The sequence below is a fragment of the Oncorhynchus mykiss genome, chromosome 16 (genome assembly GCF_013265735.2).
Source record: "Oncorhynchus mykiss isolate Arlee chromosome 16, USDA_OmykA_1.1, whole genome shotgun sequence".
NCBI lineage: Eukaryota > Metazoa > Chordata > Actinopteri > Salmoniformes > Salmonidae > Oncorhynchus > Oncorhynchus mykiss.
The window spans coordinates 24,130,793-24,147,769 of NC_048580.1; the positions used below are offsets into that span (position 1 = coordinate 24,130,793).

Below are 16,977 nucleotides of genomic sequence, written 5' to 3' on the forward strand. Positions count from 1 at the left end.
GTTGCTGATAATGGGCCTATGTAGATATTTCATTAAAAAATCTGCCGTTTCCAGCTACAATAGTCATTTACAACATTAACAATGTCTACACTCTTTCTGTTCAATTTGATGTTATTGTAATGGACAAAAGCAACAGACCAAAAATGTTTCAAAAACCAGGACATTTCTAAGTGACCCCGAACTTTTGAATGGTATTGTATGTAAATGAAAAACAGACACTTCTCATTTTCAATAAATGTGCAAACAATTGTTAAACATGTTTTCACTGTCATTATGGGGTATTGTGTAGATGGCTGAACGGGGAAAAGTATCTCCTTTTGTATTCATGCTGGAACAAAACAAGATGGATTAAGTCGAAGGGTGTGAATAGGTTCTGAAGGCACTGTAGGTGATTTCTCTCCCCGTCAGTATTGTGAAGTAACGAAGCAGTTAGGGAACGTTCTCTCCGTGGGCTTTTGGGAAATGCACGTTACGTCTTCAACCGTTGTAGGAATGACGCATCGTCCAAACACTCGTTAGCCTAAGTTCCATCGCTATCGGGAAACCCAGCCCCCAGCAAATAAATACTGTACAACTCAATCTACAGCACGATTTCATAGGGAATTTTATCATCGGAAACGTTAATGTGTGTTACAAACAGGTGAATATTTAACAAGGAGTTCAACTGTTAAATAGTCAACTTGTTAAATAGTCAACTTGTTAAATAGTCAACTTGTTAAATAGTCAACTCTTGTTAAATAGTCAACTGTTGTTAAATAGTCAACTGTTGTTAAATAGTCAACTGTTGTTAAATAGTCAACTTGTTAAATAGTCAACTGTTGTTAAATAGTCAACTGTTGTTAAATAGTCAACTGTTGTTCAAGGGTCGGCGTGACGCCATGCCTTCACCTTTTTCAATCGATTTGAAATCGGTTTATTTTGCTCACTGCCAATTACTCATGCGAGATGTCGCCCTATCTTTTTGTGTGTCCTTAAGGAGTACCTGGACACACAAAGAAGTCGGCATATTCCCCCCACCCTCTCCCTGGAACAGACCTTGGTGCCCACCATCATCGATGCACAGTATGTACACATTCACACTGTCTTTTGGACCAGGCCTACGTGATTCCATTGGATTGAATTGAACTTTATTCCCAAGTGGGAAGTAAATATGTTCAACGGCTCACATACCACCACATCATAAAACATTTAACATACACATTATGGACATAGTGCTGATTCCATGTAAGTCTTATTCTGTTTTCAAGTGAAACACAATACCTTGCTCTTGTTAAAGCTTTAAGAATTGATTTGTGTGTGTGTGCTGATTTTTTTTCCCCCCCACCCCCTCCCTTTGTGTGTTGGTTCAGGCCAGATCAGGCCCAGTTTGAGGGCGAGCAGGAGGAGCAGCCCAACTCCAGGGACCTGTCGGACGAACCCTGGAGAAGACAGGTCATCGCCAACCTGGCCAAGCACGTACTCTTCAGTAAGTAACGATAACACCCCCTCTTATAGGCCTTAGTCCTATGTTGGTCTTGTGTGGCTCAGTCGGTAAGAGCAAGGTGCTAGCAACACCACGGTGGCAATTTCAATTCCTGGAGGGATTACAAACGCATTAAAAAAAATATATATATATGCGCACTTTATTATAGTCCAAACGTAGTCATTTATTGAAGCCACTCTCCACATGCACCGTCAGTGGGGCCACCAACGAAAAGTGTAAGCAAATGATGGTTCAAATGCATCCCATGACATTTTCAGATACAGATAATTGGTTTAGAGTAGCGCACCCTTCAGCCCACGACTTTGTCTAGCGTAAGGGCATTTTCTTCATCCAATTTATTTTATTTTATTAATATGACACATGTTCTTATGTACCTGTAAATGTGTGCATTTGTAGAAAGTATATTTCCTGTGTTATTCATATAATATCCACTTATCTAGTCCCCCTCACATTTGTTCTCTTGTTATCTGCTTACTGCACTTTGACTTTCCTTATCACTCCTCTCACCAAGAGCACCCCCTTTTTTACTAAACAAATCCTATACTGAAGGATATGACCTTAGAACGTCATTTTTCACGATCCCCCGACAACAATCTGCTTTGTGCTGTGGTCTGAAAACAAACCGGTTCTCCCTAGCTTCATTCAGGGGCATTCTCCTCAGCTAGTCCTATTCGTGTCAGCCAATCAGCTGCTACGGAGCCATATGGCATGTTGTTCTCAGCCAATCCCAGCGAGGGGAGGATAGAGGATCTGGTCAGGGGGGGAATTGCAGTATCAGTGGCTGCAGTTGTAAATGTTTTACACCCAGGCTGACATTAAACCCAAGATTAGGCACTGAAGACACCCTCTCTGTGGTCAGATTGTACTGTATTGTATTATTTAAATGATGCCTTTTGTAAACCCACACGCTCTCTTTCTCTCTTGCGTCTAGTTCTCTCCCTCACGTCTAATTGTCTTTCGCTCTCTCTCCCTCTTTATCATGTTCAGCCTATTCCCAGTCTTATCTTGCAACCCTTTTTTTTGTCCCCTTTTGTTAGAACAATATAGAAATCACAAACCCTAACACATTTTCCACCTTTTTATAGAGCTCCATCTCACTTCAAGAAGTGACATCTCGTCTGCTTAGTTGAGAGTTCAAAAGGACTAATTTCACAAGGGCCCGTATTCAGTGTCTTAGAGTAGGAGTACTGTTCTAAGGTCAGGTCCCCAATGTCCATGAAATTGTGTTCATTATGATCTAAAAGGCCAGGCTGATCCTAGATTAACACCCCTACTCTGAGACGCTTTAGGAATACAGGCCCTGACCTGTCTTAGCTCCAGCTGACACTCATGTTATTTAGAGACAGTCGCTCACTGTTTACTGTCCTTTCTCTCGGTCATCCATCTGGGCTTCCTGACTGTGACCCTGGTCAGATAACATGTCATCTCTGTTTCCCCCCCCCCCCCCCCCCCCCCCCCCCCCTACAGCGGCTAACAAGTCCTCAGCGGTCATGTCCACCCACATTGTAGCCTGTCTGCTCCTTTACAGACACAGACAGGTAAGCAGCCCTACTTTTCACAGGAATAAGATCCAACGATCACGTTTTGGTTCAAGGCCTTGCATTAAAGTGATTGATCCCCATTCACGGTTTGATGCACTTAACGCTTAACTCCCTGCTAACAGACATCAACAACAATAATTTGAATCTGCCTTGACTGCTGTTTATTGGCTCTTCCCAATTTGAGGCCCTTGAGTCATAACCCACATTGAGATGAGCCAATCATTGCAGGTTTTAATTTTGTCTTTGTTGATTTATGTAAAAAAGGAATTACACCTAGCTGGGTATGATAATGTCATAATGTGGATTTTACCCTTTTAAATTGTCAATACAATTACACATTGCTATTCAAAGTATACTCGGTATTAGTGCTTAATTATCCTCAGTTTGAATGAACATTGTGGAAGTATAGATTGAACATTTGGAAGTATTTAATGAATAAACATTGGAAGTATTATTTTTCACCACGTCTGTGTGTCTCCCCTTTGCTCCAGGGGGTTGCGCTGTCCAAGCTGGTGGAGGACTTCTTCAACATGAAGGAGGAGATCCTGTCACGGGACTTTGACCTGGGCTTCTCCGGCAACTCCGAGGACGTGGTCATGCACGCTCTCCACCTCCTGGACAACTGTGTGCACGTGACCAGCACCAACCGCAACACGGAGTTCACCATCGCCCCGAGCAAAACGGTGCCGGCGCTGTTCGAGCTCAACTTCTACAGCAACGGCCTCTTCCATGTCTTTATCTCGGACGCCATCATAGGTACTGACACCGCCGCTGTGTTTTGACATAGGGGAAACCTATTGAGTGAAATAAAGTACACCAATTCATCCGTTTTTCCCAATTGTGTGTTTCAGCCAAGTCCCCCTATTGGATTCTGTTCAGATTTCTTTTCTCTTTTTTTTTTTTTTTTTTTTTGTAGAATTTTTTGCAGACATGACTTTAATATATTGAATTTCCTCCACTAATGTACATTTATTTTCATCAATGTCTCAACATCGGTTTAATTTTGTCATCTCACCATCCGTTCTGTCTACCCTTTTTTTGTTGTAATTAAACATTTAAAAAATGTTGCCCTCTCAGCATGCAGTGCTCTGGCATTGCTACGGGAACAGGCGGCATCTGAGGTGGAGGGGGAGCAGGGCGGGCCCAGCATCCTCCTCAGTCAGGAGAGACTGATCCGGAAGGCCGCTGGCCTCTCCCACTTCCTCACCAATGAAGTGGCGGTTGCACCGGTCAGTCACTTCTTCCACCCCAGTACACCTATCCCGTGCACTTAACAACCTTGTAACATTCTTGCGCATGTTACTTTACGCACACAACTTCTTGAACAGCCACTCCGTTTTAGTTATTCTCTCGCAATGTTGTTCAAAATGTGTACATAAGAAATTTACACCCCAAAACTATTTTGGTACTTGTTTCATTAGTCCACTGTTGATATAGTCCCAAAATGTTTTGAATTTCAGCGATCAACTTTTCAAGAAATATAACTTGTGTGTCTTAACTTGATTGCTGACAGGCAAAACATTTTGGGACTATATCAACAATGGACTAACGAAACAAATTCAAGGTTTTCCTTTAAGTGCTAAATGGAACAGATGAGACTGCTTGTGCAGTATTTCTGTTCTGCCAAACCAGTGTTTTCTACCATTTTGATATAACTATGATACAACTGCACCATCTAGCGGGGAAGATAAAGCACTTTCCTTGATTCAGGAGTAGGCTTTGGTGGTATACCTGGGTATTTGGAAATGGCCACAGGATGGTTTTTCAATACCATCAAAACAATTTATTTTGAATTATTTTTTTCAAATAAAATGTGAAATATTTGTAGCTACTTTAAGTTAATACCTGTAGTCAACTTGTGTAATACCTTAGGAGATAAAACAGATTGCATTCTTCATTTCACCTGTCACATTAGTTTACGTTATGAAGCTTAACATAGTTCCCCAGGACAGTTGAGCCAGTCAAGTGTTTGTTTGTAAATGGCACAATGGGAGAAAGAGGGAGCTGGTATTTGGTTTAACTTGCTTGTAAGCTAAGTAAGTGGCTGAATTAATAAGGAGACATCCTATAGTGTTAGCTTTCTGCTGTGTTTGAGAAGTCAAAGCTCTTTGCACGAGTTATCTGTACAGCTGCCACAGTGATTTTGATTTCCTTGCGTTTTCTCTCTCATCTCTGTTCTCGGCCCTTCTCCAAGCAGAGCAGATTGGCTCATTGCCCTAGCGACTCAGTCTCTGCACAGACAGCGTGAACACATGCTGGTGCTGTTTTTCTGTCAGACAAGCATACGTCAACTTTGTTAATTTGCACAATGTGTCTTGTTCACGTTCGCTTGTAAACGTCCAAACTCAACAAAAATGTGTCCCTATGCCCAAGAACGACAAGGTAACCTGTCTATATGACTATTGCTCGGTTAGCACTCACATCTGTAACCATGAAATGCTTTGAAAGACTCCCCCCTCGGGAGGCTGAAAATATTCTGCATGGGGCCACAGATCCTCAAAGTTCTAGAGCTGCACCATTGAGAGCATCTTGACTGACTGCATCACCGCTTGGTATGGCAACTGCTTGGCTTCCGGCCACAAGGCGCTACAGAGGCTAGTGCATACAGCTCAGTACATCACTGGGGCTGAGCTCCGTGCCTTCCAGGACCTCTATACCAGGCGGTGTCAGAGGAAGGATTAAAAAAACTCCAGCCACACAAGTCATACTGTTCTCTCTGATTTTGTTTTATACTGTTCAATCAAACTTCAACCAAAAATAATTTTCATAGATTTCTGCATTTCCAGCACTCATTTGAGTGCAACATAGGGCTGCACATATGGGCAAAACCCCCTTTTACTTTTTCCCAATGTCGGCACTAAAGTAATACTGCAAAACATGGCAAAGCTGAACTTTTTATCCTGAATGCAAAGTTTTATGTTTGGGTAAATCCAATAGAACACATTACTGAGTACCACTCTCCATATTTTCAAGCCTAGTGGTGGCTGCGTCACGTTATGGGTATGCTTGTAATCGAAAAGGTCTGGGGAGTTTTTCAGGACAAAAATGGAGCTAAGCACAGGCAAAATCCTGGAGGAAAACCTGGTTGTCTGCTTTCCACCAGGCACTGGGAGATGAATTCACCTTTCAGCAGGATAACAACCTAAAACAAGGCCGAATCTACACTATGGTTACTTAACCAAGAAGACCGTGAATGTTGCTGAGTTACTTTTGACTTCAATCTACTTAAATTGATGGCAAGACCTAAAAAAATGGTTGTCTAGCAATGATCAACAACCAATTTGACAGCGCTTGAAGAATTTTGAAAATAATGATTGGCAAATGTGGCACAATCTAGGTGTGAAAAGCGCATGAAGACTTAGCCAGAAAGACTCACAGCTGTAATTGCTGCCAAAGCTAGTAATACAACGTGTTCACTCAGGGGTGCGATTACTTATGTAAATGAGATTTCTGTATTTCATGTTCAATACATTTGCAAAAATGTCTAAAAACATGTTTTAAATTTGTCATCATAGGGTTTTGTGTGTAGTTTGGTGAGGGGAATAAGCATGTCTTAAGTCCATTTTGAAAATTGGCTGTAAACCACGAATACTTTAACTTTGAGCTGGATTGCTTGTCTTTGCCATTTATCTTCATTTTTGCTCATTAGCATATTTAGCCAGCAGTCTCTGGAAATTCTCTAGTAAAATGGGTTCAATGGGCTTTTTTTTCCTTTATTTCTAGCTCCCCTTGTGTACTAAGACGGTAATACTGTAAATCCCGGAATGAGGACGATATGAAAATCTGGATACACCCTAGTCACTAGAGCAGAAAGGGAAAATGTGCTATATTGGGGACCGTTAAGCAACATGTTCATCCAGGGTGAAAGCTGTATCAATGTGGGATCTACACTTTATTTACCTCAATATCTGTATTGTGTGTCTCTCTCTCGATAGTGACCTTTTGTCTCCTCCATCTCCAGCCCTGTCAGACCATCTATCAGGTGTTCCACGATGCTGTCAGCCGTTTGATCCAGTATGGAGTTCTGTATGTGGCTGAGGTGAGTTTTACATGACAAGGAATGCTGTCCGGCTGCAAAAATGCCAAAAACAAGGTCTTCAGGCTCAAATGAAATCTTGATTTGAAAATGCTTATATTTAACTGAATTTTCTAGCAAATGTTCTGAACCGTGTGTGCAAGCACGTTTTGTGTTATTGTGTGTGTCCGTGTATTCATCCAGGAGGACCAGGAGGAGCTGACCCCCAGCCCCACCGAGGAGCCATGGCCTAAGAAGTTCCCTGAGCCCCTGTCGTGGAGGAGTGATGAGGAGGACGAGGACAGCGACTTTGCAGAGGAGCAGAGGGACCGCTACCTCAAAGTAAGTCAGCCACACTGACCTTTGGAAAACGATCACCACAGACAGTTGGCTTGGATGTCCAAAATGACACTTCTTTTTTTTCCTTCTTCTTCTTTCCCCCATCCTATGTAGTTCAATCTTAGGTAGTACAATAGATAAACGGGTAACTGACAAAATAAAGGATATACCAATATAAGTTTCTTATTAGGGTGTTGGACCACCATAAACTGCCAGAACAGCTTCAGTGCACCTTGGCATAAATTCTACAAGTACAGTGCCTTGCAAAAGTATTCGGCCCCCTTGAACTTTGCGACCTTTTGCCACATTTCAGGCTTCAAACATAAAGATATAAAACTGTATTTTTTTGTGAAGAATCAACAACAAGTGGGACACAATCATGAAGTGGAACGACATTTATTGGATATTTCAAACTTTTTTAACAAATCAAAAACTGAAAAATTGGGCGTGCAAAATTATTCAGCCCCTTTACTTTCAGTGCAGCAAACTCTCTCCAGAAGTCCAGTGAGGATCTCTGAATGATCCAATGTTGACCTAAATGACTAATGATGATAAATACAATCCACCTGTGTGTAATCAAGTCTCCGTATAAATGCACCTGCACTGTGATAGTCTCAGAGGTCCGTTAAAAGCGCAGAGAGCATCATGAAGAACAAGGAACACACCAGGCAGGTCCGAGATACTGTTGTGAAGAAGTTTAAAGCCGGATTTGGATACAAAAAGATTTTCCAAGCTTTAAACATCCCAAGGAGCACTGTGCAAGCGATTAATATTGAAATGGAAGGAGTATCAGACCACTGCAAATCTACCAAGACCTGGCCGTCCCTCTAAACTTTCAGCTCATACAAGGAGAAGACTGATCAGAGATGCAGCCAAGAGGCCCATGATCACTCTGGATGAACTGCAGAGATCTACAGCTGAGGTGGGAGACTCTGTCCATAGGACAACAATCAGTCGTATATTGCACAAATCTGGCCTTTATGGAAGAGTGGCAAGAAGAAAGCCATTTCTTAAAGATATCCATAAAAAGTGTCGTTTAAAGTTTGCCACAAGCCACCTGGGAGACACGCCAAACATGTGGAAGAAGGTGCTCTGGTCAGATGAAACCAAAATTGAACTTTTTGGCAACAATGCAAAACGTTATGTTTGGCGTAAAAGCAACACAGCTCATCACCCTGACCACACCATCCCCACTGTCAAACATGGTGGTGGCAGCATCATGGTTTGGGCCTGCTTTTCTTCAGCAGGGACAGGGAAGATGGTTAAAATTGATGGGAAGATGGATGGAGCCAAATACAGGACCATTCTGGAAGAAAACCTGATGGAGTCTGCAAAAGAGCTGAGACTGGGACGGAGATTTGTCTTCCAACAAGACAATGATCCAAAACATAAAGCAAAATCTACAATGGAATGGTTCAAAAATAAACATATCCAGGTGTTAGAATGGCCAAGTCAAAGTCCAGACCTGAATCCAATTGAGAGTCTGTGGAAAGAACTGAAAACTGCTGTTCACAAATGCTCTCCATCCAACCTCACTGAGCTCGAGCTGTTTTGCAAGGAGGAATGGGGAAAAAAAAAGTCTCTCGATGTGCAAAACTGATAGACATACCCCAAGCGACTTACAGCTGTAATCGCAGCAAAAGGTGGCGCTACAAAGTATTAACTTAAGGGGGCTGAATAATTTTGCACACCCAATTTTTCAGTTTTTGATTTGTTAAAAAAGTTTGAAATATCCAATAAATGTCGTTCCACTTCATGATTGTGTCCCACTTGTTGTTGATTCTTCACAAAAAAATACAGTTTTATATCTTTATGTTTTGAAGCCTGAAATGTGGCAAAAGGTCGCAAAGTTCAAGGGGGCCGAATACTTTCGCAAGGCACTGTATCTGGAACTCTATTGGATGGATGCAACTCCTCTATTCTTCCAAGATAAAGTCCATCATTTGGTGTATTCTTGATGGTGGTGGAAAACGTAGTCTCAGGCACCGCTCCAGGATCTCATGTCTTCAATTGGGTCGCGATCTGGTGACAGACACACACAATAAAAATAATCTGTCCTTGTTTGCAACACTCCCTACGGAGTTCCAAATTGCTTATGGGAGCAACATCAGAACTTTTTGCCGGGAGCTTCATGAAATGGGTTTCCATGGCTGAGCACCCGCACACAAGCATAAGATCACCATGCGCAATGCCAAGCGTCGGCTAGAGTTGTGTAAAGCTCGCCGTCATTGGCCTCTGGAGCAGTAGAAACACGTTCTCTAATATTTGTTTGGCAAATACCAGGAGAACACTACCTGCCCCAATGTATAGTACCAACTGTAAAGTTTGGAGGAGGAATAATGGTCTGGGGCTGTTTTTTTTCATGGTTCGGGCCCCTTAGTTCCAGTGAAGGGAAATCTTGACTTTGCCCCGGTGCACAAAGCAAGGTCCATACAGAAATGATTTGTCAAGATCTGTGTGGAAGAACTTGACTGGCCTGCACAGAGCCCTGACCTCAACTCCATCGAATACCTCTAGGATGACTTGAAAGGCCGGCTGCGAGCCAGGCCTAATCGCCCAACATCAGTGCCCAACCTCACTAATGCTCTTGTGACTGAATGGATGCAGCATGTTCCAACATCTAGTAGAAAGCCTTCCCAGAAGAGTGGAGGCTGTTATAGCAGCAAAGTCAGACCAACTTCATATTAATGATTTTGGAATAAGATGTTAGATGAGCAGGTGTCCACATACTTATGTCCATGTGGTGTATGTGTTGCATTTTATATTTTTGTTATAGCATATTTTATTTTTACTGAGTTACAGTTCATATGAGGAAATTAGTCTAAAATGTAAAGAACTTCTTTCATAGTCATTTAGCAGACGCTCTTATCCAGAGCGACATACAGTACTTTTTTGGTATTGGTCCCCCGTGGGAATCGAACCACCAACCCTGCCGCTGCAAGCGCCATGCTCTACCAACTGAGCTACACAGGATCACTAGGCTTTAATATATGGATTTCACATGACTGGAAATGGATATGCATCTGTTGGTCACGGATACCTTAAAGAAAAATGTCCTTCAGGATCTCGTCACGGTATTTTTACGTGTTCAAATTGATATCGATAAAATGCAATTGTGTTCGTTGTCCGTAGCTTATACCTGCCCATACCATAATCCCACTGCCACCGTGGGGCACTCTGTTCACAACACTGACATAGGCAAACCGCTCGCCCACACGACACCATACACGTGGATTGTACATTAATCTGCTGCCGACAAAGTATCTGCCCAGTAGCTGCCGCAGTGCTAATATTTTATTTATTATTATATTTTTATATGTATTTTTACATGCAAAAATAAACATTTATGATGACTTTTCAGCCAGCTGAATAAGAAGTGATAAACAAATCTGAAGTTCAGTTCAATCAAAGCTACCGGAGAGATGTGCATTTTATCTGGGGCCAATGACCTTGAGGCTTCTTGGGTGGGGCAGTACTTATGTAACTCTATGGCAGCACCCAAGAGGGCTAAAGCTGCCAGGACCTCCCAGTATGTGCTGCAGTCGCACACTGTCCTTCACTCACCTGCCTGAAGCCCTTGAGCACGCTCCAATTCTGCACATTCTATCACGCACAACTGGAGAAAATTGAGGGCTAGCCCCTCTAACAGCACCAAAAGAGACTGAAATAGCTGAATACGGGAGTTGCTTTACTCAAAGAAAATGTAGCAAAGCGTCAATACAACTGGGAAGCGGCCACTTGCCCTGAATGACGCGTCGGCGCTGAGCTGTCGGCTCTCACTCACTCTATCTAGCTAATGTGTTTTTAGTTCCCACTTCTTCAGGTGGTAAATAGCCTAGGCCAATCAGGTGGTAAATAGCCTAGGCCAATGTGCACAAAAAAAGATGCAGGCAAATTAATCTCTAAAGAGCCAGAAAGAAATCGAATCCTTCTGGATCCTATTTTGACAAGTTACACATCAGTCATGCTTTCCCTGATCATGTTAGCTCAAATATCCAACTTCTTTCTTGTCTTACTACTAAATGGCACTAGAAAAAGTTAGTCTAGAGCCCTGACGATAATAGGAAGTAACTGCTGTATCGTTATCGAGCAAAATGTGTCAATTTATTGTGATATTACTTTTTATCCATATCGAATAGGATGCAGCCCTTTTCTTATTCTGCAATTATACCTTTACTTATACACCCTTACATTACAAACTCATACTACATACACCCTTACACACGCTGATATTGCCTACACCTTTATGTACCAGGACCAGTGTTTGTGCTGCTGTTTTGTCCACAACAATCCTGAGCTGTGTCAAACTTTAAAAAAATACATCTCTGACCAGTTGCTATGTGTGGTGTGTGTCCACAGGTGAGCCTGTCCCCCGAGCACCAGGAGTTCTTTGTCTTCCTGCAGCGTCTCCTCAGCCCCGTACTGGAGGCCTACAGCGGGGCGGCCATCTTTGTCCACAGCCTGAGCCAGCCCATGGCCGAGCCCGAGTACACGCAGCAGCTCTTCCGATACCTGCTCACACGCACTGAGAAGGGAGTGGCCGCCTACGGTACGAACCGTTGTTAGATATTTTTATTTTCTGTGCTGCGGCTTTTACTAGATAAAGACTTCGAGGAGCTCTGCAAATCGTAAACTGTAATGCTGCCCAATATCACCTTTTGTATTCTAATGTTCTGACCTGGGGCCATAAGTATGAAGCTTCTCAGAGTAGTAGTGCTGATCTAGGGTCAGCTCCCAACGTCCATGTACTCTAATTCATTGTCATCTAAAAGTCTAAACTGATCCCAAAATCGGCACTACTGAGACTACTACATACAGCCCCCGAGGTTGATCATCTTAGTCAGGACAAACAACCCCAAATAAGATTCTCTCTCCTCTTCTGTTCTCTTCTCTTAGGTGAAAGTGCGACACACTACCTCGTGAAGAACACCGTGAGAACGTTTAAGGAACTTGGGGTGAGAGCCCGCTAAATTCTAGCATGTAGCATCCATCCTCCCTCTCTGTTTTGATAGTTCTGAAGACTGTCTTCTGTTAGTCAACTTCTGAAAAGATCTATGCACAAAACTCAGTGGTGGCTCACTGCAGAACAAACTGCTGATATTCTAATCTAAATTCCAAAAAGCTTTTCAAATGTATTTTTTTGTAAAAGTCCATCTCTGGTGTTCTCTAATTTAAATGGCTGCAGGTCCTGAAGGAAAGGCGGGAGAACCATGTGTCATTGGTGGAGCTGAGCAGCACCTTCCTACCTCAGGCGAATCGGAACAAGCTCCTGCATTACATCCTGGGGTTCACCCTCCTGTGACCTACAACCTTCCCACCGAGCTCCACCCACCCTGTATCCCCTCCACAAGGGCTTTTACTGGCTAGTTCTAACCAATCAGAGGTGCTACTCTATGGAAAGCTTTACCAGGAAGTGCCTTTCGTGAAACCACTATTAGCCAGAAGAGACTTGAAATCAGTCTTCCTCCTCCAGTTGAGACCCTTCCACCTGTAGAACTGTGCAGCTAGATTGAAAGGAAAAAAAAAAACAAAACAAAACTGTCCCTCATCTGACTCTATAATCGTTCTTCAGTGAAAGTCAGTTTTTAATTGGATTGGTCTTTTAACTATAGGAATACGGATTCATTAACTGTAGGAATACTTACTCATATTCGTTGGACTAATCATATTGTTTTTCTCTCAGTCCTGTAAATGAATGTCATCTTTACAAACACAAAAAAACAACGCCTTTGGTGTAAAAAAAAAATAAAAATAGAGGTTATGGGCATTTTTTTGCACCAGAATGCATGTAGAAAATTTGCTCATTGCTAGGCCCCTATCCATACGTTAAACTGAAACCACATATTAGAAACGGACATAATGAAGACTATTTAATAATAATAATAATAATAAAAAAAGCATGCAAGTCGAACTCACTATGTACAAGTGTTACTCATCTCAAGTTTAGTCCATGGGCAGATCTACAGTGAGCAGGCAGCCCATGGTTCTGTAGACCTCTAAAGACATTAACCTCGTGTGTTGTTATTTTTCTATGTTGTATGAACGAAAGGGCATTCTGGTGCAACCCACCACATGAAACGTGCCCTTTGTGCTACCTTGAAGATGGGCCACTCGCTTTGATGTCTGACAATCGGCAGACTCGTCGCGCTACCTTTTTTTTCTGACTGAATTGGCAACTGTGGCTCAGATTCCAAGGCACTTGCCGCTGTTAAAACATGAATTCCTGGTGTTAAAACCTAGTTGTATGATTTCCATAGCCATTTGGAACAGCAATGTAGCTAGATGTAAAACCCTAACAAAATGTTTTACATCTGCCGAAATGGAATTATAATTTCTCAATGTGTAACTAAAGCAGAGAGCTGAGATGAACAAATATTAATTGCTGCACAATATTTAAAAAAATATATTTAAAAAAAATACTCTTCCCGAGAGTCATGAAGCATTACGATACCTTGCAAAATCCAGCACTTCCTCTTCATGCACGAGAGTATGTAGTATAGTTTAGGTATTAAAACTGTAGTCCCACGGAGGTTACAGTACAGCCAAGTAGGTCATTGCAGTGCTGGCACCCTTTTTACAAAATGATTCAAATGTAATAACTGATTATAGTGTTGCTAAAACAACACGCGTTTGTATATTACTAAATGTACTTGGAAGCCTTAAATACCATACAAGGCTCTTGCAATGTATACTTTGACTTTGTCGTGAATCATTTTTGGGTACGGGGGGTGGGGGGGGGGTCCGATTTGTGCGTTTACCCAACATCTACATGAATGTTCAGCATCAGAGAACATAAACTTCCTCAAACCTGGCATACGAGTTACATAAGGCATAAGATCAGCATAGCAAGCCTCTTATTTTCCATGAACTTATCTATGGTCTCCCGCTTTATCTTCCTTGTAGTGGGTGGGATGGGAAACTACTCTGTCAATTTTACGTGTTCTTACTCGTAAAGAACGTACTGTAGATTCACTTTACTTAGGGCAACTTGGTTACTCACATGGTTGCCTCCACGCACAACTTCCAGACACGGTTCTGTCGTTAGCCTAGTCACAGGAGGACCTTTTTGGTTATGAACAGTAAATACCTGACGAATGTGTAATTCGGTTCATCAAACAAGCTAACTGGTCCTCCTGAAGATGGGAGGTATTGACTTGTGTGTGTGTGTGCCCTATAGCTAGCTTTGCACGCTGGAATAGGTTATTTTTAGTCACTTAGAGGAAAAGATCTGTCTCCCTTTTTTTCCTTTTTAGCCTCACGTAAAGCCGCAAAGCTTTAGCTAGTTAGGATAGAGGGACTATTGATGTACCAACTCCATTTCTCCTGGTTGTCTTTGGTATGGAGCGTGACCCTAATAATCCATCAGCTGCACGGCTTGTCCTTTTACAAGTGTGTTGAACCTTCTCGTTGTGGACTAGCCTCTCTGGCTGGGTAATGGGGCCCTGTTCTTAAGACTTTTAGAAATGCATCCCTCCTGTCTTTAACATCTCTGATCTGTGAAAGCAAGGTTTCTACTGTACTGTTACTCTGTCTGATCCATCCCTTGCCAAGGAAGGAAAGAAGGAATGATTCCTGTTCTAGATGTATATGAACAGGGCCCAACTCCCTGTCTGGTAATATTGAGTCTCTGAGGTGTTGGGGTCGTTCATGCCGATGTGCAGCACAAGCTAGTTTGAAAATGAAGGTTTGAGGTAATGGGAGCAGAGGGAAAGCCAATGAAAGTGTAAGGGATGGCTGTGATGACACAAGTGTTGAAAAAGATGAACTAGAGGGATGACAAAACAGAACGTCTCAAGACCAGTCTCGTTTACACTTGCTACCAATTTTTGATTTGAAGAAATATACTAATTTGGTGTTGTAGGGTGTTAAGGTGGAGAAATATGGGTTTGTGTATAATCCCTATTGTGGTATTATTTATTAATTTGGCAATCATGGTCTGCAAAGGCACGTTGATATGTAACGCATCAAAATGAGTTTCAATGCATTAAGCTTAGCTTGAGTCAATGTCAAATTGTAGCAGATTCCATTTCCTTGTATTTATAGTGTAAAACTGCTTAGATTAAACACTGGAACTCTGCGTTGGTGTCGGTTTTTTTAAAATGTTGGCGCTGAATCTGAATGCAACTCTGCATTATGATATGGACTGTCATTTTCCATTTGAATTGCACATCTTTAGTATTCATTAGGACAGAGTTGACACCATTGAATAGCAGAGGCTCGCAAGGGGAGTTGAATGAGCACCGAGTATCAAATCCTCATTTTGAAACTTGGTGTTGCCAGGGCCTGGATGTTTCTTTTGGGAACCACACATGGGGAAATACACTTTGGTTGCAACTTGTTTTGCTAGGTGCCACACGGTACCTATTGAATGGGGACACCGGTGTGCAGTACACACTATAAGAACACAATCACAGCTAACGATCTACTCTCTTGGTACAGACTGTCGCTCCGAGAGCCCAGTATTTAAAGCAATAATAAACCCAGATTCTGTAAATTACTCAAACTCACCCCTGTGGCACGCCCGAGTCGAGACGAGGCTTTGTGCTTGTATCCGCTGGTCGCCATCAATTTCATAGGTACCTAAATGTGAACTCTATACTTAACCTGAGAAATGTAGACTAGTGTGTGTGTGAATACTTTATTTGAAGAGAATGATAGTAGTTTGAGTAGGAAACCAAGTTGGGTTTGTTACTTCTGTATCTTACCTCCCCCCCCCACTAGTTGATGTGTTAATTGTAAGACTCTCGATCGATCAGCGCACAAACATGTTTAGTTTTGGCACATCTGGATGGTGGTTGAATCATGTCACTAATGTGGGCAACATGTTGATGCCAAAAGGATGCATACAAACAACGTTAACCTGTTGTAGACAATAAACCTTAACTGTATTCTTTGAGCATGATGCCTTTTAATACACTGTAGAGTTTTTTGTTTTGTTTTTTGGTGTATTTTGTGCATGTTAGCTGAGGCCCATGTAGCATGGCCACTAAAAGAACTCACCGTAAGAGTAGTAACTCGTTTAAAAAAAGAAAGTAATTCATTTTCTTACACGAACACAAGTTTACCATAGTCACCAGCTACTAAAAAACAAATGTCACTCTTTATGTTCCTGCTTCCATAGAACAAAAACAATATTCAAGCACAGTTGTCAGCACATTTTTTTTTGTTTTGTTTTTAAATAAATTAATGATTAACAATGCAGCTTTGTCTTGTCATTTTTGAAAGGAATGATGATCAATCACAAAAATTGTGGTGATACATTCATGCCTCTGCGTTTTGAAAAGAGAAATTGCCTTTTGTCCATGACATTTGTAATCAGTTTACATTACTGTGTGGGGAAAAGTCCCTTAATGAGATCCTTTTATGTGAGATGAAGACAATACTCAGACGCGCCAAACCTGTATTTTTATATGAGGGGAAGTCGCTTACATGACAATGTAACATTTGGATTTCTACAGAACTATATGACATTAACAGATGAGTAACAAACCAATTTTTCCATAAACATATCCTGATCAGAACCTCTCACTTCTGGATTTGTTCTATCACTCCTGGACTGTAATGCAGTTCTCTTTGGACTCTGACTGTACTAGAAAGAA

The 16,977-nt window shown here is 41.9% G+C and overlaps 1 protein-coding gene across 2 annotated transcripts in view; it reads left to right on the forward strand.

Annotated features, from left to right (window-relative positions):
* Positions 1 to 16,577, forward strand: part of gpam (glycerol-3-phosphate acyltransferase, mitochondrial) — a 45,291-nt gene extending 28,714 nt beyond the window's left edge. For both annotated transcript variants that reach the window (XM_021565307.2, XM_036946572.1), the window contains 10 exons: positions 977 to 1,062; positions 1,350 to 1,465; positions 2,951 to 3,021; positions 3,516 to 3,780; positions 4,102 to 4,253; positions 6,986 to 7,063; positions 7,244 to 7,381; positions 11,738 to 11,927; positions 12,275 to 12,333; positions 12,564 to 16,577. In XM_021565307.2, the coding sequence (XP_021420982.1) occupies positions 977 to 1,062; positions 1,350 to 1,465; positions 2,951 to 3,021; positions 3,516 to 3,780; positions 4,102 to 4,253; positions 6,986 to 7,063; positions 7,244 to 7,381; positions 11,738 to 11,927; positions 12,275 to 12,333; positions 12,564 to 12,680 (1,272 nt within the window). In that variant the 3' untranslated portion in view covers positions 12,681 to 16,577. The remainder of the gene's footprint in view (positions 1 to 976; positions 1,063 to 1,349; positions 1,466 to 2,950; positions 3,022 to 3,515; positions 3,781 to 4,101; positions 4,254 to 6,985; positions 7,064 to 7,243; positions 7,382 to 11,737; positions 11,928 to 12,274; positions 12,334 to 12,563) is intronic.
* The last annotated feature ends 400 nt before the right edge of the window (positions 16,578 to 16,977 follow it).